The 27,786-nt window shown below is 41.9% G+C and overlaps 1 protein-coding gene across 2 annotated transcripts in view; it reads left to right on the plus strand.

Moving 5' to 3' along the window:
- Positions 1-27,786, plus strand: part of LOC135088049 (zinc finger protein ush) — a 264,585-nt gene that overhangs the window by 103,546 nt on the left and 133,253 nt on the right. The window contains exon 1 of one of the 2 annotated variants that reach the window (XM_063982929.1): positions 21,950-22,116. The exons of the other annotated variant lie outside the window; for it this stretch is intronic. Within the exon in view, the coding sequence (XP_063838999.1) occupies positions 22,026-22,116 (91 nt within the window). The 5' untranslated portion in view covers positions 21,950-22,025. Of the gene's footprint in view, positions 1-21,949; positions 22,117-27,786 lie in introns of those variants that run through there. 2 annotated transcript variants of the gene reach the window in all.

Raw genomic sequence — 27,786 nt, forward strand, 5'->3', positions numbered from 1 at the left:
CGGAAGGGTATTGAATTAATCTCACCTTTAGTTCCCACCACAGCAATTCTTGAATAGCCAGGATCTACAGCTTGGCGGCTAATGAAATCCAAATCTAATAAAGAATGAGTAGTCCCAGGGGATAGCTGCCTGTCTTGGAATTAGCAACAATATATTCGCATACTGCAATACTTCCGATATGTCTTAAGGCGGGATGACAACTCCATAGAGCGGCTGGTCTAGTCGTCCAAGGAAAGGTCGAAGGAACCCGATCGCGCGACAGGTCACCTATGCTCTGGACCGACCAAGTGAAATCGGCAGTGGGAGACGGCGTATGTGACTGCACCAGACAGTATGCCAACAGAGAGAGATGGCGGGAGATCGTGCGGAGAGCTGTATCCGCCTCTACAACCGATGTGAAAAATGCCTCAACGTGACGAATAAGAAGAAGAAGAGGTGACTAAACTCTGGCTGAACTGTTCGTAATATTAAGGACTGTATGTAAGTCTTAATATGTAGTTATTTTTGTCCTCCCAAACCCAGTATCTCTGGACTCCCTACACGAATCGCACTGTCCGTAACCCGAGCCGCGGTGTAACAAATGTGTTAAACAGTTTGAACGTATAAACACTAGGGCATTGTCCCGCGATCGCTATCGCGACACACAAAGGGCCAGCGTATCGTGGTAGCGGCCGCGCTTGACAAATGGCGCAAGAACGAGCCCACCCAATGAGCGACCTGTACTATAGAACGCTGCACTAAACTTCTAAACTTTTGTCAGTTGAAAAGTAAGAGGTTTAAAAAATATTAGTAAATAGATTTTATAAAATAAGGCTGGGTGGCACCATCTTACTCTATCTTTAACAAACGCCAAAAATCTGTCAAACTCCATACAATAAACACCTGTCATCGTTAAAGTTACCGTTAAAGTTAGGTAGTGCAGAGAAAATTCTCCTAGCTCAAAACTCAATCCAATTTCTAGCATAGATTGAGACTATCGATTGCAATACGGACCTTAATGAAGGCGCTACCCTATTTAGAACATTCGATGTAACACTGATAAATAATACCTATTTATTTTAATATCACATGTAATCAAAACGAATGTCAATTTATAATACAGCCATGAACAGAGATTATCAGCACGTGTAAAAAGTAGTCAACCTCCAAGAAATAAGCAAGCAAGAGTGAATAATCATCTAGGTAAGCAAGCTGCTATATCATAGATCACATTTACACAAGTAAGATAGTGATCAATAGCAAGCCCATAAGAGGTTAAAAACTATTTTTTATCACCTAAGCTTCGCAACCCAATAGATCTCTATGACGCTCGAGTAAATCCTCATTTAGCACCGTAGCTTCCCCTTCTATAAAGGTCAGTATGCGTAACATACTCGTATGTACAATGTAAAAGCCGCCAGATTTCGTTTCCTCAGCCTCAGACTATATCCTGAATCAAAACTAAACTCTAGTATGTGGACTTTTACACCATACGCACTTTTACACTTTTACATCGGAACGTACAGTGTAAAAGCCGCCAGATTTCGTTTCCTCAACCTCAGACTATGTATATCCTGAATTAAAAGTAAACTAGTATGTGGACTTTATAATTTTTACATCCACGCGCACTTTTACACTTTTACGTCGGAACGTACAGTGTAAAAGCCGCCGGTCTCCATTTCCTCGGCCACAGGCTATATCCTGGAATCTTGTTTAAGTAATAGTATCGCGCTGCGATAGTGTTAGCCCATTTTTCTTCTGTATAACAAAGGGTGTAATCGGCCGTGTGTGTTACCCGGGAGCCATGGTGCAAGTTATGAACTTAGTGAGGCATTAAACGAAAGTAAAGTATTTTAAAGCTAGTTAGATAACTCGCTTGCAGAGTTTGTTTATTTCGTTACCTATTTAAAAAAGCTGAACCATAGATGAAACCTGATGTCAGTCTGGTTTCATTTATGGTTGGTTCAGTTTGATTTTTTTTTTTATGTGACAGGAGGCAAACGAGCAGACGGATCACCTGATGGTAAGTGATTACCGTCGCCCATAGACACCCGCAGACCCAGGGGCGTTACAGGTGCGTTGCCGGCCTTTAAGGTGAAGATACGCTCTCTTCTTGAAAGCTTGCAGGTCGTATCTGTCCGGAAACACCGCAGACGACAGTCCATTCCACAGTTTGGTTGTACGGGGCAGGAAGTTTCTGGAGAAACGTACTGTTGTGGACTGCCAACCATCTAAGTGATGAGGATGGAAGTGCTGTCGGGTAGATCGGTGGCGAAAAGTGTTGATGCCGTAATTTTTGAGCTTTAGTCATTATTCTAAACCTAAAATGGTTAGTGATCATTTTAATAGGTAAAATGGATTCGTTACGAAGTTGAAATGACTGAAAAGTGTGTCTTCTTTTACTTTAAATCCAATCCTTAACTTCGAACTCCTATTTTCTTCTGATGGATATCGTTTCAGGTTCTATAACAATTTAACTTTCCCCCGGGACAAACTGGTTGGGTTTTTATTGGCGTTCACAGAAGTTGCAGAGCGGTGGGAACGAGAGGTGGAACTAATCCCGAAATATGAATCCTCCACACTAATGACTGAACGTATCAAGCAAGTCTTGCTGCAAGACTTTTGGGATGCGTCTAACTTAAAGTCACAAACGCCCGTATAACAGGGTGATACACGAACCAATCACAGAGCTCTATTCAACGTTGTGCGTTCGATTTACTGCGTCACTTAAGCAAGCATCGTTTGTGAATACGGGCGTAAGGCTTAAAGCATTAAACTTGGACCACCCCCCACAACGGCAGTGGGCGAGGTGTCGCCGTGTATCGCAAGTTTAATGATTCACTCCATGATTTCATACCTCGGCCGACCGAGTGACACATCTGATAGATGTACGAGGTGATCACCCACACAGTCTTGAGACAATGGTTGTGGTAACCTGGCATTGGTTAGGCTCAAGATCGTTCGCTTTGAAGCAGCTGGAGAAAAATCAATGACAATATTGACTGACTGACTGACTCACTCACTCATCACGAAATCTCAGAAACTACAAGTGCTGCTAGGAGACTAAAATTTTGCATGGGGGTACCTTTTATAACGTAGGTGCTCGAACGGATTTTACGAAACTCCGCCCCTAAGGGGGTAAAACGGGATCCACGCGTTCAAAGTCGCGGGCGGCCTCTAGTTTATTATAAAAAAGATGATAAATCCAGGAATTATCATAATAACATTATAGTTGAAACATGTATTTATTTCTCGCCACTAAAGCAAACAATATAGGCTTGCTAGAATAATCATAACTCGAATATACCTACATAATGTTTACGCCATCGCACCAGGTTGCACACCATTTGAATCAAGATTATATTGTTATAAAAACTTAACCTTTCAACTGCCATTGTCTTTTATCAGTTTTAATAACCGTATAAATATTAATATCGATCAGATACCTATTCAGTGTATGGTAATTTAAATAATTAGACTAGTAAAAATAATAACAAGTGTCAACTGTCAAGTTAAACTATTACCCCTTAATAATGTTATTATTACGTAACCGTACGTATAAAGAGCTATTATCGGGCTAATGATTAAGTACAAATTCAGTCATGTTTTACTTTTTTTCTTTCTATAAAGTTAGATGTCTTATGCTATCTTTTTGTCACCCCTATAATTGCACACCTACTTTAATTCGATAAAGACAATTAGGTAGTTCTTTATCGTTGATTACTTCGCCGAAACAAAGGCGTTGCATATTAATTACCAGTATCTCCCATGTAGTGATAGTGACGCCTACTTACCTACGCCTGAAAGGCAATTAGTGATAAAACTTCTAGTATCATTTAAAATATAGTAGGTAGGTACTGTGTCGGTATAGCAATGCAATAGTGCTATTTTTTTCAAATTGTCGGCCGTTTGGTGTAGTGGTTCAGAACGGACTACTATGACGAGAGGTCCCGGGTTCGATTCCCGGCCAGGCAGAAATTGAAATGATGAATTTTATTTTCTGTGATGGGTCTGGCTGGGTGTTACTATGTTTAATAATGTATGTATTTACAAAAAAAAAGTATTTAAGTACATATGTTTATATCCGTTGTGTAGTACAAGTACAAGCTTTGCTTAGTTTGGGACTAGAGGCGCAGTGTAAAATGTCTAAGAATATTAATTTATTTATTATTTATGAATTGTAGTCGTATGTGTTGGGCACATTTCAGCATTGCCAGAATGGGCAACCTTCAATAGCTCATGATTAGGGTAGACTGGGTACGGTTGTAACAACTCGAATTTTATCGAACAATGCTTGGAAGATCAGCCTTACTTGCCTTTTTGCCCGCATGCCCTTCCCTTTGTACCCCTCACCTACCGAGCAACAGTCTAGTTGTTACAACCGTACCCAGTCTCCCCTTTTAGGAAAATCGAGGGCTCCTAGGAAGTCCTAGAAGCCATGGATCAACAGTATCGAAGCAGTAAAAGAAGTTCATCAGCCTACTTCACTGCTTGACTTATTCCAACATAGATATTACTGAACTAAATAAAACTAATGGATGGGTTTTGTTGATGAAACTTTGCAATGAAAAAAAGCTACTTTTTGTAGAATAACTCGAATAAAAACAATCAAATGACCATTGAGTGGTCATTCCAAAGTTCTATTGTCTGAATAAGAACCAGAAAATAAATAAAAAATATTAATTAAATGTAAATTACTTCCTTATTATACGAAACACTCTGATAATAAAACATACAATCGCCCAACTGGATCTCGCTGACCAATTAACTCATGTTCTTACTTATTACTCGAGATCTTATCCATTTTCAGTCACGATGTAAAGATTTTCAAGTATTAATTACATTTCACAAATTAAGGGCACCCATAATTTGTAAAGATTTAATAAAAATGATATATTTATCGACTAAATTACACTGCACAATGTTCTGAATCAATAAAAAAACAATAAAACGATCCCGAAGAAAGATTTCTGGTTCAATCGACATCAAAAAAGACATTACTTACTTGTGCAAGTAAAGCTCACCCTGTAATCTAGTTACAAATCATTTTAGTATTACAGAAAATCTATGTACAGTCGCGGAATGAAAAGGAATTATTTATTTATTTATTTATTTATTAAAATAAATATGACGTTTGCTAACGAATAAGGTTTTGCTTGTTTATTTTTCTATCCCATCAGTGCAATGTTACAAAATGTAGTTTTTTTTTTTAATTTAATAGATAATGGCAGGTTGAACCAACAAGAAGGTTTTAGTTTATCAATCATAATAATTTTCTTGACGTCATGTTAAATCGTCAAACAACTTTGATCTGAATAATTTTGAACTTTACTGATGAACAGTTAAAGATTATTTTCTCTAACTCGAGAGTATTCTGTAACATAGTTTCAAAAGGTAATATGTGCTCGTGATTCGTTGAAGGAATCAATTTGAAAACTGACGAACCTTTTCATTCCGTGACTGTACATACAAAAACAGTTCTTAAAAGAAATCTTTGAAATTTTTCGTCCTCCTTTATGATTCCATCTTTTAGCAAAATGTCTCGTAATTTTTATAATAAATATTGTTATGTAATTTAAAAATGATGATTACTTACAGTTTACTTTGGCTTATCTTAATCTTAATCTGCAAACCTAATAATTAATTGGCTGCTGCTAATCACTAATCCGTTAATATCAGCACAATGCGGATTGACCTTGTGATATAACACGTCTTATGTATTTATTTATCAGTTATTTAGCTTGTAATTATGAAATTTCTTGAATTTCTTTGTAAAAACTGAAGGGAAATAAGTTTTTTCCCCTTTTAAACTATAGACAGGTATGTATCTATTTGATAGCTGGTCATGTTGTTAAGTCTACGTCCGTAAGTCAAAATTATAAATATTTATCTTTCTTTGAAACCGTAACAAAAATGTTACAGGTACATAGTAAAGTAATTACATTGGCCGTACATAAAAAAATCCCGTGGTACCGGTAGGCTATGTAGGTACCAAAGTAGTGTGTACATAATGTATCTGACATCCGTTGTCTGTTACATTTTGTACAACCTTTACTTGGTTGGTTCTGGACTGGAGTATATTTATATCAATATATAAAACACGAGGTCACCCACTCTGACCCTTACAGATTGACCGATACGGATTGAGATTTGCTTCGAGATATTTGACTCAAAAGTCAAAACTAATCCATGGCTTGTTAGTCAACGTCAGTGACGTGACGGAGGGCCTGATCGGCCCTCAGATTGTTTCAGGGAATCAGCCGGAGTGAATAAAACCGATCGGCCGAACAATTTCGCAAAAACTACACAACACGATCCGTTGTTCAGATCGCTGATAGGGCTGCGGTAGCGTCAGCAATGGCGGCTTGCGAAAACTAGTTTTGGTTTGCAAAAAAAAAATACAGTGACTACTAGGAAAATGGTTTTTAATGTTTAAATTTTATTGACTATCTCGCAACAATAAGAATATTACGAAGATCAACAGCGGCAAAAACCAAATAGTATTTGAAAATAAAAATGTGAACATCAAATTATATCAACAGATATGAAATCTAAAAAAATAGACTAAATATTTTTTAAGTAGAGGTATTCAAAGTTTATTGTTACTTGAGACGTTAATATTTTACATAATTTTATATCTTATTAGCTTCTTCTATGCCTTTATTTTAGTTTAAGAGACATTGGAGGGATTAATTTACATCAAAAACTATGATGTTATTTATTTTTTCTATATCAAATAACCATCAATACATCATTCAGTTTTTACAATTTGTAACAAAGTATAGACAAAACCTCCTTGCGTGCTGTCCCTATACACACGCGGGCTGCGTATCGTGCCATCTAATATTATTCTGGGAACGGCCTTAATAAGTCACTACAGAATGTTATCTATTTCATTTTATCGGGGCCCTGATAACGATCTCTATCCAATTAGCCCCACAATGCAATATGGGCCGTCTCAGGCACAGTTATGACGGAATTCTGACTCCATGCTCGTGTTTTGTTACTTTGTTGGCTGATGTCAGCGATGGATGATAAGATGCTGCCAGTTTTGTAGGAGTTTTTGGGAAAATTTGGTTAGGAGAAGCTTCTACGTGGTTCTGTTGTTGAAGAAAGGAGGTAATTATAGCACGAAATTGAAACACGCTTTTCTTATCGCCAAAACCTTATTATAATTTCTAAACACTAACTAAAAAAACCTTTCAATCAACATCCACAACTTTGTGACTTGTACAAACTTTCATCCTCTTTAGGCTTTTACGTGGGAACGTCATACAAGGTAAGGAATGTAGATACTTAAGTATGAAAACATTAGACTCTACCTACGAGTCTTTCAATAACTTGGCCCACTTTTAGCTTGGCCCACGGGCCGTGTTAAAAGTCAAAGTTAATGTTGATTTTCAACATTAACTTTAAGCTTTTCTTACATAGCTTAAGCAACTTTTTTCCCACAGTTCCAAACAATTCTCTGATTTAAGTAATTGCTTTGCTTTATTTGTTATGAAGTGTTCATATCTGACAGACACAAAACAGTGACAGACCACCAAATCATCACCATTTATTGTGCCCTGTCTTCGTGGTGCACTTTTCTATCTAAAAGACATACCCCCTTACTAATAAAAAGTTACACGGTTGTTGATCACTGTTTTAAAATGACATTTCCATACTAAACGTCACTTTAAAACACTGATCAACGAGCATGTATGTAAGTTTTATTAGTAAGGGGGTATAAGTCAGAGTCGCACCACCTATCTTTAAGTTACATAGCCGGTGTATGAAGTTTGACAGATTTTGACGTTTGTTAATTTGGTTAGCAAACGTCAAAAGATGTTTGTTGATGCGTTGCAGCGTTGGTTTGCTAAGATGGTGCAACCCAGCCAAAGTATAACAGTTGCAATTATTCCTCAACTGAAGTTCCAGGTTTCTTTGCTATAATCTTTGTGCTAACCTTGTAGTTGGTGGATATACTTTGCTCAGTATCACGCAGGTCGTAGTGTGAAGGAATGCAATCAACTCCCGCGCAGCCGGGGTGATATCCGCCGTAATTTGATCGCCGATTATCGCGCGCGCCATCTTACGCCCGAATACTGTACCGTTGGCAAATGAAATAGGTTTAAATTGCATTACGAGTATTTTGATGGGAAATAGAGTTAGGCTGAGTTGCACCACCTAAATTTGACCGTAACTATAACGATAACCGGTGTTTTTCGTATGGAGTTTGACAGATTTTTGACGTTTGTCAAAGTTAAAGCAAGTGTAAGTAACCCAGCCTTAAGCTGAGTTGCACCACCTAACTTTGACCGTAACTATAACGATAACCGGCGTTTTTCGTATGGTGTTTGACAGATTTTTGACGTTTGTCAAAGTTAAAGTAAGACGGTGCAACCCAGCCTTAGTGTTTTATTGCAGGCTTTGAGGATTCGTTAGTTACTGGTTACAGGTGAAGTTTAGGTTTAATTAAATGTGCGCATCTGCGGTCTAGTGGTTGCAATGTTGCTCTCTCTTTATTCAATGACCCTGGGTTTTGATCCCAATGAGACACGAACATTAAAATTAACTTTTGTAGTTTCTTCCAGTTTGATTAGGACGGTACAAGCTGGTATCAATATTTGACATCTAAAATTTTTATTTAGATTTTTTTTCTTGGCATGCATTATATTGTAGCCCAGTTATCGGTCCAACGATGACCAAACTAAAGCCTTATGGAAAATCCTTAGGGGTTTGTCCAGCAGTGGACGACGTCCACGAAGAAACGAATCATAACATGACAATAATTCCTAGAACAATGAACAAAAGTGGTTATTTTATCTCTACTAATAAAATATAAAAGCTGCATTAATTAACAAAATAATCTAGACTCTATCACTATCACCACCTATGGGGGGTCAAGGGTCAGAGGGCGGGGGTCGCTGATAACGCATCGCCGTGTTATCAGCGATCGGCGCGAGTCGAATTATCGCGACTCGTTCGATTACTCGGCCTTATTCCTAATCGAGCCTTGGTTGTGAAATAGGGCATGACATACATAGGGGCCACTATACATTCATTATATGTACTTCTTTTGTGGTCGCGGGTTCGATTCCCAGCAGAGGCTCGTTCTTGTGCCACTGGTTTCGGGGCTCACTGTCTATCGTCGTCATCGTCATCGTTTCAGCCGAAAGACGTCCACTGCTGGACAAAGGCCTCCCCCAAGGATTTCCACAAAGACCGGTCCTGCGCCGCTTGCATCCAGGTACTTCCCGCGACCTTCACCAGATCGTCGGTCCACCTAGTGGGAGGCCTGCCCACGCTACGTCTTCCAGCTCGTGGTCGCCACTCAAGAACTTTTCTGCCCCAGCGGCCATCAGCTCTTCGAGCTATGTGCCCCGCCCACTGCCACTTGATTTTAGCGATTCTGCGGGCTATGTCAGTCACTCTGGTTCTCCTACGGATCTCCTCATTTCTGATTCGATCACGCAGGGAAACTCCGAGCATAGCACGCTCCATCGCTCTTTGGGTGACCTTGAGCCTTCTTATGAGGCCCATAGTAAGCGACCACGTCTCAGAGCCATACACCATCACTGGCAACACACACTGTCTATAACTATTCTAGAATGTTTAAAAAAAATATTTCAAATCAAATGCTTAAACCTTTTTAAAGAAAACGTTAAACGTAACTAGTTTCTTTTCAAGTAATGATAAATGTATTTTAATATTTTATTAGAACACACCCAATTAACATTATTAATGACAGAATTAATCCGGCCGCTACAACTAAAAGACATATTAAAATAATGTGTTTGATTACTACAAACACGAATTTTTATAGCCGCAGCCTAATTTTATACTCAAATCTGTGTCTACGCGTTATCACCACAGTGCAGGTATAAGACAGTAGGATTATGCCCAAGGCATGTTTGTCAGTCCAAAACAAAATATGAATCAAACATTCGACATTTGCGAAACCAATATGCTTCAAATACGCACCATTGAAGTTATTAAACAGAACAATAATAATATGAATCTTATTTAGTCTGGAAGACAATCCATTTCTTTCAAATCTACTTTTAAAACCACTAATAACTTAACTTAGTTGTGTACAAAATACTGTCTTCTATCGAAAGAACAGTCCAGATGTGCCCTTTTCACTTGTGTTTTTCAATAATTTCTTAACTTACATGATGTTCTAAAAAACGTCAATAACTTATCGAACGTTCAAAGTACAATTATTTAAACCCAAGGCACGACTTCCATGCAATAGAACTTACCAGTGTTCAGAGATTGCAAAAACTGTGATAACTTCGAAAATGATTTTTATTTTTCTAACTTTAAACTTTTCTTATTACTTGGAAGGGCCTACTGAACCTCTATGCCTGCCCATCACTATCACGGTCCTCTTGTTAATGCCTCCACCGGTGGTCTGAGTGACGCCCTTAATTAGCGCCAGGAATTCGGTATTTCTGACTGTTTTACATTTCATATCGACTATGTAAACTAAAGTTTAAAATGCGCGGTTAAAAATGTACCCCTGTGTATAAAGTATCACAAAATTAAGAAAATGTAAAGATATGTGATCAATCCAAAATGAGCATGAAATGTTTCTAAATGAACTTCGTAGCAGACTACGAGAGCTACGACGTAGACTCTTCCAGAACGTCTATTCTACGCCGTAGCACGACACAAAAACTTAAGAGATGTGCGATTATCAACAGCCTCGGGCACTGGATAGTCTTCATAAAGTACTTTTAAAGTAACCTTACACTACGCACTCACTGCTTTATTAAGTACTCTACCCACCAACTGAGTTTACACCTTAACCCCAAGTTATAAGACTCACTTTTAAATGACTTCTTATCAAATAAGTAGTCCGTCTCTCAAACGGGAGCCGCCGTCATATCTACAAGTTCAAATTCGTAAAAAGGATTGCATATGCCCGATAGTCCTCCGGCGCCATCTTGCGATAACACGCTGTATAAATCAACGTTAACGCACTCAACGATAATACCCCGGTCGGGAGATAAAAGTATTAATCAATACGATTCCTTCGACCTAATGGATTCTTAATGTGAGATACAGCCGTCAACTGCTCGGAAATATGTGTTTCATGTCGGGATTGGTCGAAATGGAACGTTAAAGTACGTCATATTAATGTTTGCTTTGGTGGTCAAATTGAATCTTTTTTTTTATGCTAGACAAGGCAGGTATTTGACCACAATCGCACCTGGTGTTAAGTGAGATGCAGTCTAGGATGGTACATATCTTTTTTTTTTTTTTTTGCGTCGGGAAATGCTTTGCGCATGCCCACTGGCTGATGGGGACAGTCAGTCAGTGGGTTATGTGGGACTCCCCCCGCCGGGAGGGCGGGGCCTACCCACTAAAACCCGACGGTGTCCTCCGGGGCCATTGATACGAAGCCGCGAGTTATTGTCCTATTGGACATTCGTCCGCGGCTCCGTCTCAGGCTACAGCTCGCTCTTGGGCGAGCCCCTCCAGCTTCGAGGGGAATAGTGATTCCCCTCGGGTCATCCGCTAACGGCGCCCTGGACACTGGTGCGCCGGCGCCACGGGTCTCGTTAGGCGCCCGCCGGGCATCCCCATACCCGGCGGTCGAGACTCCTAAGGAGGAGCGTGGAGGTTGTAAACCCTCCTGCGACGCCCTGGACGACGGCGGCGGATCATAGGGGCGTCAGCCGAAGCCTCTCGCTCCCTCTCCGCCGCTTCCTTCTGCGAGATAACTGCCTCGCAGAAGGAGAGCATTGCCTGCCATACCTCCTTACTCCCCACCATGCGGGCCACTACGGCCTGCAGAGAGAGGTCGTCTCCCACTGCGGCTACGAGGGACTCCCGCTCGACATCCCACGCTGGGCACACCTCCAAGGTGTGCTGTGCGGAGTCCGTCGCAGCATCGCAGTGCCAGCACCTGGCGTCGAGCTCCCGACCTATTCGGTGGAGATAGTCCCCGAAACAGCCGTGGCCCGTAAAGATTTGAGTCGTCCGGTACGTTAGACGACCGTGCTAGCGTAGCACCCACTCATCTAGCACGGGCTGGATGGCGCTTAGGGTGCGGCGGCCAGCAGCGCATCGGGCCAAACGGTGCCCCCAAGCCTCCATGGCTACCTCCACGTGTCTATCTCTTTCTGCCTCGACCTCTCTGAGCGCTGGACGTTGGCCCTGGGCCCTTTGGTCTCCCCGCCACTGATAAATCGCAGCAAGGACCAGAGAGTCGAGGTCCCAGGGTAAGGTTCCAGCCAATGCGATGGCCGCCTCAGTAGCCACGGTGCGGTACCCACGTATTACCCTCGCGGCCATCACCCGCTGGACTGCAAGGATCTGCCTGGTGTTAACCCCTTCTAGGGCGTCATACCACACTGGGGCCCCATATAGGGCCATGGAGCGCACGACACCCGTATAGAGCCGCCGACACGCGTTTTTCGGCCCCCCTATATTTGGGAGCAGGCGGCTGAGGGCCCCCGCGGTGGCCAACAACTTCGGTGCCAAAAGTTTAAAATGTGTTTCAAACTTCCATCGACTGTCGAGGGTTAGGCCAAGGTACCGCATGGTACGACCCACCATAATTCGGACGCCACTCACGATGATGTGAGCCCCCTCCGGTGGTGCTTGCCGAGCCCTGTGAAAGCACATAGCCTCCGACTTTTCGAGCGCCACTCTTAGGCCTAGCTCGCGCATCCGCCGGACCACTGTCGCCACACCAGCTGTGGCACGGCGAGCCGCCTCTCCGTAGTCACATCCGCGGGCTGTCACCAGGGTGTCGTCAGCGTAACATGTTACGCCGACCCCAGTGATGAGTCGCCCGCGGAGGACCCAGTCGAAACCGATGTTCCACAGGAGTGGTCCGAGGACTGATCCCTGTGGAACACCGCACGATACCTGGTGACGGAGGAAGCCCTGCCGCCCCACACAAACCACCTCTCGGCCCGATAAGTAGTCAGCAATAACCGCCTGGAGATAAATAGGCACCCCGTGGTGTTTAAGGGCTTGCCTAATGCAGGCCCATGGTAGGGTGTTGAAGGCGTTAGCTATATCTAACGACACTGCCAATAACACCCCACCCCGGGCCACCTCTTTGGTCGCCAGCTCCTTTACTCGAAGTATGGCGTCTATTGTTGACCGCTCGGCCCGGAACCCAAATTGTTGGGGCGAGAGGTTCGGTCCAACCCTCTCAAGGTGCCGGACCAGGCGGGCATGAATCACCCTCTCCAAGAGTTTCCCACCCTCGTCCAGCAGCACAATAGGGCGATATCCAGAAGGGGAGTCCGCTGGCCGTCCCGGCTTCGGGAGGAGGACAAGCCTGCCAGTCTTCCAGAGCGAGGGAAATTTTCCCTGGCTAAGGCAGTTGCTAAACAGACACCTCACTCGCTCGCCCAAGATCTCTGCCGTCATTACCCACACCCTTCCAGGCACCCCGTCCGGTCCCGGTGCCACCTTCTTTGCGCGCAGTCGGAGTATGGCAGCACCAAACTCGCCCTCTGACACGGGCGCACGGTGGATCGAGCCCATACAAGGTGTTGGACATGGTGCTTTAAATGCAACTACTTAAAACAAGATTGATTTGCATATAAATTGAAAGATGAGACTTCATTCTATCAAATATCACTAATATCAAGTCATGATCTACTATCATAGTTATGTGGTGCGACCGTAAAGTGAACAAAGTCAAAATCATGGATTTTCTGACTTCTGTTTGTATTGTCAATTTATCCAATTTCGTTCACTGGTTTTATGTTATTACTTATTAATGTATTATCTTATACCTTTATCTTAATCTGTGTGTTAAAATGAGTGCCTAAAAAACTTCTAGCTTGGCTATTTTGACGTATTTTTAAAAGGTATTTTTTTTAATGAAAACTGCGTGTTTTAGTTGACATCTTGGGCGATCTTTAACAAACCATGAATGAGAGATGATAGATGACAACGTGGGCGATATTATTACTCAGTTTTTAGACCCTTATTCATCCCTATTTTCGAGAAAATCACAAAAAACTAAATAAAAGCGCCTCATTTTTCCGCATAGCAAAATTAACTTAGGTAAAATTCGTTACTCTAAAATAATGTCAGGTAAACCAAAGATGTTTATTTTGGTTTATGAGTTGTTTATCGTGTGCAATTCAGTAAAAATACTCATTAAAATGAAAAACCTCAAGTCAAATAGAGATTTGTATGCATTATTAAAAACCACGATGAAAGATCGCGCTAGTTCTTTAGCTAGGATACTAGAGCTGTTTTCGCATACACTCTCTTCAGATAAACAGAGGTAAGTACTAACGTAGTTAATACTTTATGAACATAAAGAAATACTATAAAACAGATATAGTAAAAAAATCATATTGTCATCATCTCAAAAGATTGTCGTTGAATTTAGTACATACCATACATACATTTTGTATGTATTTTTTTCTTCATTTATGATTGTGTTAGGTAGGTACTGAGTTACACATTTTATTTATCAGATAACTATAAAAAAAAAACAATAATTTCATTGACATTGTTTGTCGCAAGAAGAAGTAGTGTCATTATAATGAGCACCAGTTTTTAGCTACAAACGTAGATTGGCTTAGGCAATCTGTTGATTGGAGTCAGTTTTGTAGTCCGCTAAGTCCCTATAAAATTGCATTAGTATGTATCTAACAGCTAACAGAATATAAAATCAAGCTCGACAAAATCGAACAAAGTGATTGTGTGCAATGAAAAATCAGGCGTTTGCAAAAACATTTCTTTCATAAGTTTAACACTTAATGAGAATAAATTTAGAGTATTGTTAGATTATGTATCTAACAGTTAACAGAATATGAAAACAAGCTCGACAAAATCGAACAAAGTGATTGTGTGCAATGAAAAATCAGGCGTTTACAAAAATATTTCTTTAATAATTTTAACACTTAATGAGAATAAATTTAGAGTATTGTTAGACTATGTTACTCTTTAAATATGGAAACAGACCAAAATGAGTGAGTATTTGCTTTTAATTGAACAATAAATACAAGTTTTTCATCACTATATTTTAAGATTTTTTTTCACTTATATTAATTGCCATCTAATAAGTAAAATCTATCACATTAGAAAGATAAACTTGTCAACCTTACACTGTAAAAATTTGAAGTTACTACGTTGACGCAATCTCATTTTATTTTAAAAACACTGAGTAAGGAAGCGATGTCCAACGCTTTGTATGGGCTCGATCCAGTGTGGGGCGGGGGGGGCTCTGTTGATGCCTCTGGATGTGTCCGCATAGGCGGTGGGGAGAACTCCGCCTGCACCGGGAACAGAGAGGTCATCACTGTGCCCAGCAGCGCGGGCTCCATAGTGTCTGTGATCGGCGGTGCCCACGGGCGGAGTTTTCCCCTCGCAGACCGGTAAGGGCGACCCCACGGGTCTCGGTTGAGCGTCTCCAGCATCTCCTCCCGGGCCCTGGACTTAGCCTGAGCGATCGCCACACGGAGGGCCTTCTTGGCCTGTTTGTACGTCTCGTACAAGGGGCCGTCGAGCGCTGGGTCGCGTAACCGTCTGCGCCGGTGGCGGGTGGATTCGCGCTGGGCTGCAATCGCAGCCCTGCGCAGCTCGGCGATCTCCTCCGTCCACCAGTATACCTGCCGCTTGGGAGGCACGGGACCTACCCGGGGCATTGCGCTGTCACAAATGTCCACCATGGCTTTCCGGACCCACTCCGTCTCTCGCTCTACGTTTAGTGGCTCGCTACCTGCAGGCTCCCAATCCTTGACAAGGGCCGCCTCAATCAGCATATCCCTGTCAAGGCTTGCAAGTTTCCACCGCGGAAATGGCGAGGGGCCAACCTGCGACTGCTGTGGTGTCATCCCGGTACCGTAGGCAGAAACTTCAAAGGTAATGTACCTGTGATCAGACAGGGACTCTGCCTCGGTCCGTACTCGCCAATCGGCCACGCGGCGTGCGACAGCAGGGCTAGCAAACGAAACGTCCACTATGGACTCGCCCTGTGGTCGCACGCACGTGGCTTCCGTCCCGGAGTTGAGTTACACCAACCCCAGGACGACCGCCCAGCTGCGCAAGATAGCTCCTCGAGCATCCGTCACCCTTGCACCCCAGTCTGCGGCTTTGGCGTTGAAATCGCCCGCCACGAGTGTGGGGAGTGCGAGCCCTCGAATGTGGGATCCCAGTCTGTCCAGGCTGGACTCAAACTCAGCGACCGATCTACTGGGAGGGGAGTACACTCCCGCCACCAGTAATCCCCCACACCTGGCAAGTACAAAGCCATCGCCCCTGGCGACCGTACTGGGTTTGTGCGCGCCTGCCCCAATCAAGGCCACCAGCTGTTGGGAGTCTACTGCCCAACTGTCTCTATTGGGCAGGACATAGTAGGGCTCAGACACAACCGCCACGTCTATCGACCACTCCACTATGTGCTGCATGAGAAGATCTTGTGCAGCAGTGGAATGGTTGATATTCGCCTGCAAAACCTTGATGTTCATCTTTACCCAGTGGTTGTGTCCATCACCTCAGTCCTGCCCCGCTGCTGGGGCTTGGGTGTGGCGGTGGGTGTTCCATCAGCCCCCTGCCTGCCCATCCTCCCTTGGACTTTAGGTGGGGTGCAGCTTTTGTTTCCCACCCTGTGTTCTGCAGGTCTACCTGCGTCTGCGCACAATGGATAGTGCGGAGGCGCAGTGCAGTCCCGGCTCTTGTGCCCGGGTTGTCCGCAGCGAAAACAGAGCTCACTGCGGTCCACCTCCGACGGACATTGGGCAACGACGTGCCCTTCCACAAGGCAACGGTAACACCGCTGCGGCTTAGACGTCAGAACCCTGACTTGAGCAGACACCCAACCCACTAGGAGCCGCCCTTTCACCAGCTGTTTGGCTACCTCCACAGGCACCCGAACAGTCGCTGACCCACTCCCGAGGAAGCTTTCTCTAATTGGGCCGACGCGGACACCCTCAATGGCGCAATTACCAGCCTTGGCAACCGCTACCGCAAGCTCCTCACCTGTGACGGAGTCGTCTAAGCCAGTTATTCGAACTTCTACAGTTTTCACTGGCCTGGAAACCCGCACATCTTCTTCTGGGAGTACCTCGCGAAGCTTGGTTGCGAGGGCGTCCGCCCTGTCGCCGCTGGTGGCACCGGGGATCTCTAATAACTTGCCCCCGGTTTTGGCCTTTCGGAAACGGAGCCCGGTGACGATACCAAGCTCCTCGATGTTGATCCGGGATTTCGCTTCCCGGATTAAGTCCTCATATTTAACACCTCTTTCCTTAGCGCCTGGCTGCAGAGTGAGAACAATTGCAGCGGAGCGCGGTGGGTGAAGGTCAGGAGACGCCTTAGAGGCTGGCTTGAAACCAACTGGTTGGGTTAGGTTATTTTCCCTGTTCGACTGCTTACGAGTTTTTCCGCCTCCACGCCTAACCACCGTCGACCAACCTTCCTCCATGGTTGCAGGTGGGGGTGGGAGTGAGCGGGGCTCGCGAGCGGGGGGCGGCCCAGGAGTAGGGGCGCGCCTGGCTCCTTTCTTCTTTTTGTTTCTCCTAGTAGTGGAGACAGGGTTGGCCTCTTTCTTTGCTGCAGGCGTCGGGGCAGTCTGGGACCTGTCAGCCGTATGCTGCTTGGCCGGCTTCTCAGGTTTTGCCGAAGGCCCGGGTGCCGCGGGTTTGGACGTTGCCACATTCTTTGAAGGAGGGAGAGGTGGGAATTCCATCTCCATCTCCGCGCTTCTCCTGCGCCGATCCGCAGCCAGCGGGGGTCGGAGGCGCTCCTCAGGTAGAAGCCTGGGCTCGAGCGCCTCTATTCGTGCGTTGACCATGTTCCCCACCTGGATCATGACGTTCCGCGCGTACTCCTCTGGGTCAGGCTGTTGAGACTGAGCCGGGGGGGGAACGGGAGGGGGAGTAACCTTACTGTTGAACTCCTTCAGCGCCTGGAACTCTTTCTTCAGGTCCTCCAGCTCCCGTTCCAGCTTCTTGTTGGCGGCTGTCAGCCGCTGCACCTCTTCAGATGGCGAGCGATCAAGGAGAACCTAGATGGCCCCAGCGATGTTCACTGAGGACTCCTTGAATGCTCGCTGTACGGTCCCCGAGATATTCGGGCACTTTTTATATGCCGCAACGACTGCATCTGTGCTGGAGCGGATGTACTCCAGTAGTTCTGCTGTCGTGCGTTCCCGCGCCGCATATTCAACACGAGCACGCATCTGGAGCAGTTTCTTGGTCCAGATCTCAGCGTGCTCGTCAGCCTCTAGTCCTGCTAGGGTTTTGCGCTCTTGTGCTTCCGCCTGCTTTTTCAGAGCTCGCTCAGCCCGTACTCCCGTTGTCACGGATCTGCCGCGACCTCGCTTAACGGAGGGCGCTTTAAGGTCTCTAGCTGGTGAGCCAGAGCTTGCGCTCCCCAATGCCTCATCCGAGTCACCGTTTCTTGTCCGTGCCTGTTTCACGGCATGCAGCCTCTCTGAGGTTCGTGAGCCCGTGCGCGTGCCGGCACGCGAGACGGATCGCGATGTCCTGCTTGCAACCGAATCAAACGACATATCCGTCGCATTCCCCTCAGTGTCGGAGTCCTCCATACCAGCGCTCTGGGCCTCTCCAGGGCACGTGAGGAGCTCCGCATTCTCCGCCACGGCATCTGCACTCTTCTCCCTGGCTATGCCGGCGGCACCATCGCCCTCGCCATCATTCACACCATCGTCCAAGTCGTCTAGCAAATCAGAGTCCGTTAGTCGTTCGCCTAAGTCGTTATTGCGCGGCCGAAGCCGCGAGGCAGTGATGGTCCCCCCGTATACGTTGGACCGACCGCTTGGTGAGCGGCCACGGGATTCCCCAGCATCGCTGGGACCCGCCCGGGTATTATACAATGTCTTGTCACTTGCCATATCTTTTTTTGCTGCTTACGGGCACAGCTGCCCCGTCTCTCCACCTGCAAGGGGTAGCAGCCGATGATACTCCGCCGACTATACCAGGACCATTATTGGACTCAGTATCCCTTCACCCCCCTCCAAAGCTTCAGGATCGAGGGTGTTATAGACTTTTCCTTGTCGCGACCCGGGCAAATGCCCCGACGGTCCCCGGCCCACTCAGTTGTGACTTACGGGTTGCCCGGCAGGTCCGCCGAGTTGACGAAGTCCTGCCGCGCAGTTGTTTTTTATAGAGGTTTTCTCCTCGTGGCCCTGGTAGAACAGGACCCCCGGTCCGCAGCAGCGGGTTACGGTCTGCTCTATGCCGCTGCTCAGTCAGCTCTGCTAATCAGAGTAGTACCGAGAGCGGCTCTCCAAAGAATGGGCCCGAGCAAACGCCCCGGCCCCCTCCTGTGGGGGTTTTTAAAGATGTCCCCTGCATCGCGACCCGGGAAAAAATCCCTTAGGTCCCCGGCCCACTCAATTGTGGGTTACGGGTTGCCCAACAGACCCGCCGAGTTGACAAGTCCGCGCCGGTAACCGGTACCCCCCACTAGGGGGCCTTCCCCTATCCGCAACCTGGGGACGCGTCCGATGGCAGACCCAAAACTGCACACGGAAGGATGGTACATATCTGCCCTGTAAGTGCCTATTCACTCTCGCCTTGAAAACGCCCGGATTATAGTCTTCAGGAAATACAGCAGCAAGCAGCGAATTCCAGTCCCTGGCTGTTCGCATGAAATCATCTTAAAGTGACTCTATGTTATTTCTGTAATTACCTATCTTGTTATGAAAAACCGTGTCTGTAAATATGTCGTTTTAAAAACCTTGAGATAAAAGTTAAATTGAATTATGTACGTGTGATTTTTGATCTGACTTATTTTGGTTTCACAAGGCATACTTTGGACTATGTGAACCCAACTCACGAAAAGGTTTTACTTTTAAGTGACTTAATATGAAGGGTTTTAGATGCAATAGCCCAATTTTATTATAAAAACAAAGTTAGTATTCTATTAATTTCTGGTAAATAGGAAGTCAGAAAAAAATTGTAATAAAGAAAAGAAAATACAAAGATTCCTATCCAATAATACTATGTGTAAAGGAAGTTCGAAGTGTTTCAAGTGCAAAGTTCAAACAATTTAGTCCCAGCTACATAACTATGTATATCTTTATTTAATTATACGAGCGTTAAAACAAACGTTAATTTAATGCAAAATGGCCGAATAAGATCAAATTAAAGGTTACGTTCAAAACCTTACATTGTTCATAATACTTTTTGCTCGCACACCTAAATCGTCGATCGGAGATACTGAGAAAAAATAATAGTTGTATGTAAATGAGCCACGCATGCGCGATGGAGTGATAGCAAATCTTGCGGCGAGATCTCCGGGCACCTGCGTATCTAGTTGGCGAGGCTATCGCCGCATCGGCCCAATCTGGAGGTTGCGTGTATGATGTATTGTTACACTCGTTATGGTACCCATTTGGTTTTAAAAACGAAAATGAGGTACGGTTTACTTAACCCACTTGTTACGGAATTCACTTTTTCTATCACTTACCTTAAATCAGTCATGATAAATTTATCTCTAAACAATCGCTCCAAAACTTTATAGTTATTTACATCAGTGTACTTATAAGACTTGGACAGTACTGCGACACACCTCATCTTTCAAATGTTGCACATAAAAATTGTTTAAACTACCCACATTAGTAAAAATATTTATGTAAAAACTGGCGTTCTTTTAAAAGAACGCTAGTAACAAGTGGGTTAATCTGTTACTGGCTGGAAATTCGAATTATTTAGCAAAAAAAATCTTTTCAGAAAACTCGTTTTGGTGGTGTTTTGTTTTTGAAAATGAGAAAGGGTTGACCGGCATTTGTTTTAAAATTTTTCTCATAGTCAGAAATTAGACCGAAATCATTCTTAATTTGAATCTAATTCTTTTTATAGCTACACCTTAATGTTACTGACGGGATTTTAGTTTCACTTAAGAAAGATGTTAATGTTTTTCGTTATTGGGTGAAATTCTTACATTCCACAGATGGATAATAGATAAAAGATAACAAATAAAACGTGAACATTAATTACAGTTTTTTCCTTATTTTCAGGTAAGTTCACTTTCATTAAGGAGCAAAAAATATTGGGCCACAAAATACAGGTAAGTATGTGACCTACTATCAAGGAGCAGTAAAAAAATATTATGATATGTATTCTTTATTATCAGTAACTTTTAACGAGTATTCCGTTACATAAATTCCTAGTAATTTGGTCAGAATAGTCGGCCATGACTAGCACCAAAATGCAGCCTTCAAAAAAGACTAGCCCCTCCATTTTACTAGACATCGTACAACAGTACCAAAATACAGATAGTTCTGTAATTTTTGTCTACGATATTTATCATTTTATCGATACAATCGGAAGTTGATTGATTTCGTGATCAATAGATTACGTATCGCTTCGTACAGAATAGTCTGATTGTGTGATAAGGGTTCCCTTGAGATCAGGATAATAGGTAAGGTCTAGGCTGCGATTGTGTTTGTAATGTTAAGTATTAGATGAAGTAGTTCTGTTTTATCTTAGTTCTTTAAGCAGTTACAGTAGTTTAGCACATAGTTTTGGAAGTTTTAAAGGTTGTATCAAACTAGGTTTAAAACTAAATTAAAAACTAATCTGAATTTCAATTTTTATTAACAGGATTTTTTTTTCTTTTTGAATTCATTGAGAAAGTTGATAATTAGGTCAAGTTTGATGATCAATAAAAATCTTATTACGACTGCCTTTTCAATCAGTATCAGACATTTCAAATTAGAACTAAGAAATCTTAGATCTTCTAATTTCAATCTAGCCAGACGTGCCTTCATCTGACGTTCCAACACGAAGCGTCCTATCAAAAATCGCCCAGCCACGTTTATGGCAGCAACTTTTTTATTTGACATTTTATACAAGTTTATTCAAACAACGATAGGATCGCAGACGTTATCTCTCAATGCAACGTTACCGCGCGCTCCGTTGTGATACCATCTCGGCCATTGCTAGTTCAGTATGATAAGCCGCTGTGTGTGTGTGCGCGCGTCGCTGTGTGCGAGGGGAGCGCGCGCCCGACCGCCAGTCACTCACTTTGCGCGGCAAAAGTATGACGGCTGACCGACCACGCGGTTAAAAATGTCAATTAAAATACAACAGTGAAAAAAACCTGTGATGTTATTGTGGCTGAGGTACCTGAAACAACTGGAGCTGGCCTGCGCCGCCCAGACGCCGCCAGACGGCGCTGGGCTCGCCAAAACAATGTGTAAGTGTTGTTTACATCGGCTGTTATCTATTTATGTGTGTTATTCGCGTTTAATTGTTATGGGCAAGGTTCGAGTGCTATAATGTGTAAAAATAACATGAAATTCAAGCGAAAAACGTGAAAATGCAGTGAAATAATACGTAATACCATTAAATTTGTTGAAAAACAGTTGACGGCTACTGAAACTTATGAAAGTAGACTTTTAAATGATTATTTGATTAAACGAAAGTGATTTTATTAACTGAATTCGGCTGTAAATAAACTGTAAACACTCACTTTTGACAACCAACACAAATGTAGAGACCAAAAAACATTTTAGTTGATTTAATTTTATGTAACGTCGATTTATTTATATAAGTAGAGGTATTTTAAACATTATAGAGTAAGATTTTCATTGCTTATAAGGGCATAATTGTGTGTAATATAATAATAGAGCTGAAATAGATTGTCTTTATAAGCCTTTCAAAAACTCTGCTTTGACATACAACTGTGAAATATTTTGAGCGCTTGTTTTTATTAAGATGCAGTTTAAACAAAATACCTCAATATCATTCAACTTACCTATTATCTAAGTAAACTATTTTTTTACTCCATTCTTCATTCGTTAACGTTGTTTATTATGATAAAAATGTCGTTAAGTTATTTCTTTATCTTGTTTGAAATGTGATTGCGCCAGCAGCTGGGGGAAGCACTGGTTTCTTATTATAAGTAACAACGAACTTATTATTATTTGTATATTTGACAATTTTGAGAGCAAAACATTTTGTACCATAACAGTGGAAAGTAGAAACCAAAGTAGATTTAAGTTAAGGATCATCTTTAACTAAAAAACTGCGTAAACATGATAAAGGTTTGCCTTAATACTCGTGCTAAGATGATTACTCTATCATTGTTACATAAATATACGTTTTAGGATTATTATTAGCTCTACTACTCACATAATGAGCACATACCTTCAATCGTAGAGATTCCTATTATTGACTTCATCTAAGATTTTTTATATTTTATACTGAGACACACTCGCGAGAAGTGTCGGGGTATTGTATAATAAAACAAATGGCGACCTTCGATAAACTACGACAGCTGAAGTCTTAAAGGCGTTGGAAAAAGGTTTTGATGCTTAAAAAAAAATACTCTCAAGAAACTCATTTGAACCTGTAATCTCATATGCGATGAAAGAACTCTACAAAGACAGTAACATTTCTCAGCGACGTCTAATTTTAGTCGTACCAGATATTAGCATAACTCATGTCTAGCGCACATTTGTGTTCCCCAGATTATGTTCCCGCGATCACGAGCGGCGATTGTAATCAGATATACTGACGTAAGATAAAAGATTTAAGGAGATACGTCAGAATGAACGAGTCGAAATTCCGCCCGTGTGTGGCGCGCACGCTGTTTTGACAGCCGCTGTCAGTGTCAAATGTGTCAAAGTCGTGGCACGCGAGCGAACGGGAGAAGCGTGCAAGCAGTTTTTAACCAACAATTCGCCGTAACTGGTGCTTTAAAAAATGTGTAGCACTACCTGCTACTGCTAGCTACTTTGTAAACCTAAATAGATCACTTTGTGTTTATCATTCTGTATCGAGGGGCTTACACTATCTCAAATCATTCAAATAAAACAAACAAATGGAATATAAAATCTGTCAATCTCATACAAAAAACACCGGTTATTTTTATAGTTACAGTAAAGTAAGTTGATGAAAAATTTTATATCAAAGACTAAGAAGAAGAATATTCCACAATGGAGGTGTGTTGATGACTAACGCCCGTATTCACAAACGATGCTTGCTTAAGTGAAGCAGCAAATCGAGCGCACAGCGTTGAATAGAGCTCTGTGATTGGTTCGCGTGTCACCCTGTGTGTCCACGCGCATTGTGAAACCTCATAGTAAATGTTTGTGAATACGGGCGTTAATCTTAATACAAGTACGCTTCTATGCTTTTCGTTCGCTATAGCTGCAAGCTCGTGCGTGTAAGCTTTATCTTTTGTTTCAACTGAACTCTTTATGCCAAAGACATAAGAGCTGTTTTCCAATAGTTACTTACTAATGGGAAGTCTAAGTAGACGTTTTTCTATTTGGAATGCTTATGAATATTTTAATTGAGGTCTAAACAGATGTTTATCAGCCAATCCTTTGGTTTGCGAAGTGAAATTTTATTCTTGAGATCATACGTTTTGATTAATTAGTTAGTTAACAAAAGCGGTAGCAAACCTTGAGGAATTTTCAAGTTTAATTTGATATTATCTTTCGAATAAATGTGCAGTAAACTCTATCGCAGTAAATCATACTTTTTAACTTACTGTGACTAAAGAAACACACACGACATACTTAGATATAGTTTTCCTTATAATTATTTTGATAAACATCTAAAGTGGTCATCTACATTACTGTTGACCTCCCTTCTTATCTAAGTGCTTAAATTATTTCTAACGCGTGTTAAAAGGAACGAAAAGGAAAACGTATAAAAAGGAATTATCACTGTCACACTAAAAAAAAAACACAAAACAACAGATTTCTAAAATTATGTTGAGCTTTAAAACATAGAGCTGGCACTCAACAATTTGATCAAAAGAAAAATAATAAAAAACTATAAAACAAAAGATTTCGAAAATTATGTTTGGCTTTAGAACTGGCACTCAACAATTTTGATCAAAAGAAAAATAAATTTCAAATTTCGAAAACAGTGTGACGTGTCTGTGCGCAGCCGACCGGCTCCCGATGCGATAGGGGGCGCTATCAGCAGCACAGATTTCACATTCACTATCAGATGGATGCCTTGGCGCATGTGTGCGTGTTGGGGTGACTGACAAGGTTCCATTGTGGGAGCGACGAAACACCATGAGAAAGAGACGGATATACCCGAATAGACAGGTGTAGGCTGCATTTTGAAAGCAAACCAGTGATAAACCACAGATTTTCATCAAGAATGCCATTTGCCAGATATTTTGGCCTCTTAAAAGATGGCCAAATGATCTAGGACGAGTAATCCAAATTATTTTTTAAATGTCATGTTGATAAACATTTCAGTAGTGTAACAGCCATGTTTTTACTGGAATCATTTTATTTTCTGAATTTTTCAAGTTGTTAAAAGTTTTGAAATAGATTTTTTATGAATTAGTAGAGTCAGTCCAAATCGAATAAAGTTTTAGCAAATAAGATATAAGTAAGATTTTGTGAAAATAAAACTTGGGAAAACACCTAATGACGATGCACATAATAGAAAAACAACCAAAATGAAAAATGATGTTAGACAATAGCTTTCAAAGTGACATTTAGGTGGAGACTTCGTTATACATATTTTATCCGACTCACTGTGCGATAGCGAGGGGGTCGGTTATCAGATCATGGTGCTTCGCGCATGCGTGTATGGCGCACAGTTTAGGGAAGGCCTCTATGAAGACAAAAGGCCCATTATTATTCTTAAAACAAAAAGTTCAAGGCACATATAAAACTTGGTAGTTTTGTTGAAACTGCTTCGTACTAGCAACAGGAAAGAAGTTATGAAGAGGAAAAAGGACTCTGTTAGAAACGGCAGGAAGAACTTATTGATTTGATAAAGTTTTTAATATTTTGAAATAAAAAGATTGAACTGAAAATAATATCATGTTAAATTAAAATTATGGAGAGTAAGTTTTTATTTAATTTTGCCTATAACAATGTGCGTTGAAATCATTTAATGAAAATACCTATCATTTATGAAGTGTAAGACTTATTTATTATATTTCAAAGTACAATTTCAATAATAACTACTTGCAAGAAAGCAAAGAAATGATACTTTACTTTTAATATTCATAAGTTTCTTCTAAATTACACAATGTCTTACACCAACGAGAAAGAGTGCTTATACATACAGGGTGTCCCAAAAAGTAGTGTCAAGCCGAAGCCCAGAGGTAGAGCATCACTAGGACTACCCAAATCACCGCGACTTGATAGTTCGAGTTATGATTTTTTTTCAAAATACAGGATTTTAGTTTACATTCGTGTTAAGGATATAAATACTTCTGAATCAACTAGGCCTAGTATTAATCTAATAATAATGAAAAAAATCAGGCATGCAACTTGACAATTTGCGCCACAGTGACCAAAAAAGTGCCTAAGCACAGAAATTTAAAACAATCATGACTCGAAAACTATCAAAAATCGTGGAACATACATGGTGATGATTCGGATAGCCCTAGTGATGCTCTACCTCTGGGCATCGACTTGACACTTCTTTTTGGGACACCCTGTATAAAATAATATTCTTTATATCGAGTTTCCACATACATACATTTTTTATCCCCAGTAAGACCTTATCAGTAGGCAAGTCGGGAGGCGTGTTATTTCCTCCCGATAAAAACTGCAACTGATAAGGCATTTTAATTAGCAAATACCTACTCCCTGATAAGAATTAAGTTTGATCTCGGAACTGAAATACCTCCAGATGGGTTTTTCCATTGTTTTAGCAATTAATGCAAATAAATAAATTTAATGATAAGGGTCAACCGTTTCATTATAAATATATCAGAAATATAGGCATTGTAACGATAAGGTGTTTCAAAAACCTAATTGTAATATAAAATGTTACTTTTAAAACGATGACAATAGTCCTTAAAACTGCCAATGTCTAGAAATTCTTTAGCAATTTTATAAACAACTAAAAATCTCCTGAAATAAATTGAACTGCCCGAGTTTATAGAACTTTAATCAAGGTAATAAGGCCCAAAATATACTTTATTACCATTTTCTTGTAAAATAGTACATTTTCTAAAACTTTTGCACACGGATTTCAAAAGATGCATAGACACAAAACTGACTTAGAAACGATATAAGTATGTACTAATTTGAAACAGTACAATTAAGGCTGACTTACCGCTAGGAAGTGATTTCTCTCAACACTAACAGAATAACCTACGAAGGAATAAAACACTGTGGGAAGAAGGAAGGAAAGAAAAAAACTGTTTTATTTGGCACTATACATAAACTTCTATTTTGCAATAAAGGCGACGCCGCGACGTATAAATAGACATATTAATCTGATGGACTGTAGACTCTACCAACAATATTCTATTCAAAATATTCCAAAATAATAACCCCCTCAAAAGCCCACGGGGCTTATCTAAACAATTTCTATTGTCTTATTAAGCGGTTTTTTCCCAAAATAGTGTTATCGCCCGAATCAGGAGTCGAACCTAATCGCTTATCCAATCTCGCTATCAGGGATCTTGGTCGCGCCGACCCCGACGGGAGGTTTTTGTAGCCACAACGTTATGTTTTTAATCCTTTTTGATCAAAATTATGGTTAGATTGTTGATTAATGGTAAGTAAAAAGTTGATTTTGAGGTAACGAGGTTGGTACGTCAACAATGAGGTCAAATATTATTGGTGTTCAGGCGCGTGCCTGTGCGGTTTCTAACAGTAAAACAACGATCTCGTGAAAGTGTTTGTGTCGACACATAGGCGCGTCCATAGATTTTTATTCTTGTATAATGTAGGTAGTTCACTTGCCATCCAACTCTCACACTGTAAAAGTATCTCTGAATAGATTTACTCTAATTTCATCAAAAACCTAGTTTTATTGCTGCTACCATACTGTGCCTAAACACAATACAATTGGTATTAAATTAGTTGAGACCTAGGTCTTGCAGAATTTATGCTAAGCATAGGTACTAGTTTTAAAAAGTTTT

This window comes from Ostrinia nubilalis, chromosome 3 (assembly GCF_963855985.1).
Source record: "Ostrinia nubilalis chromosome 3, ilOstNubi1.1, whole genome shotgun sequence".
NCBI classification, from domain to species: Eukaryota; Metazoa; Arthropoda; class Insecta; order Lepidoptera; family Crambidae; genus Ostrinia; species Ostrinia nubilalis.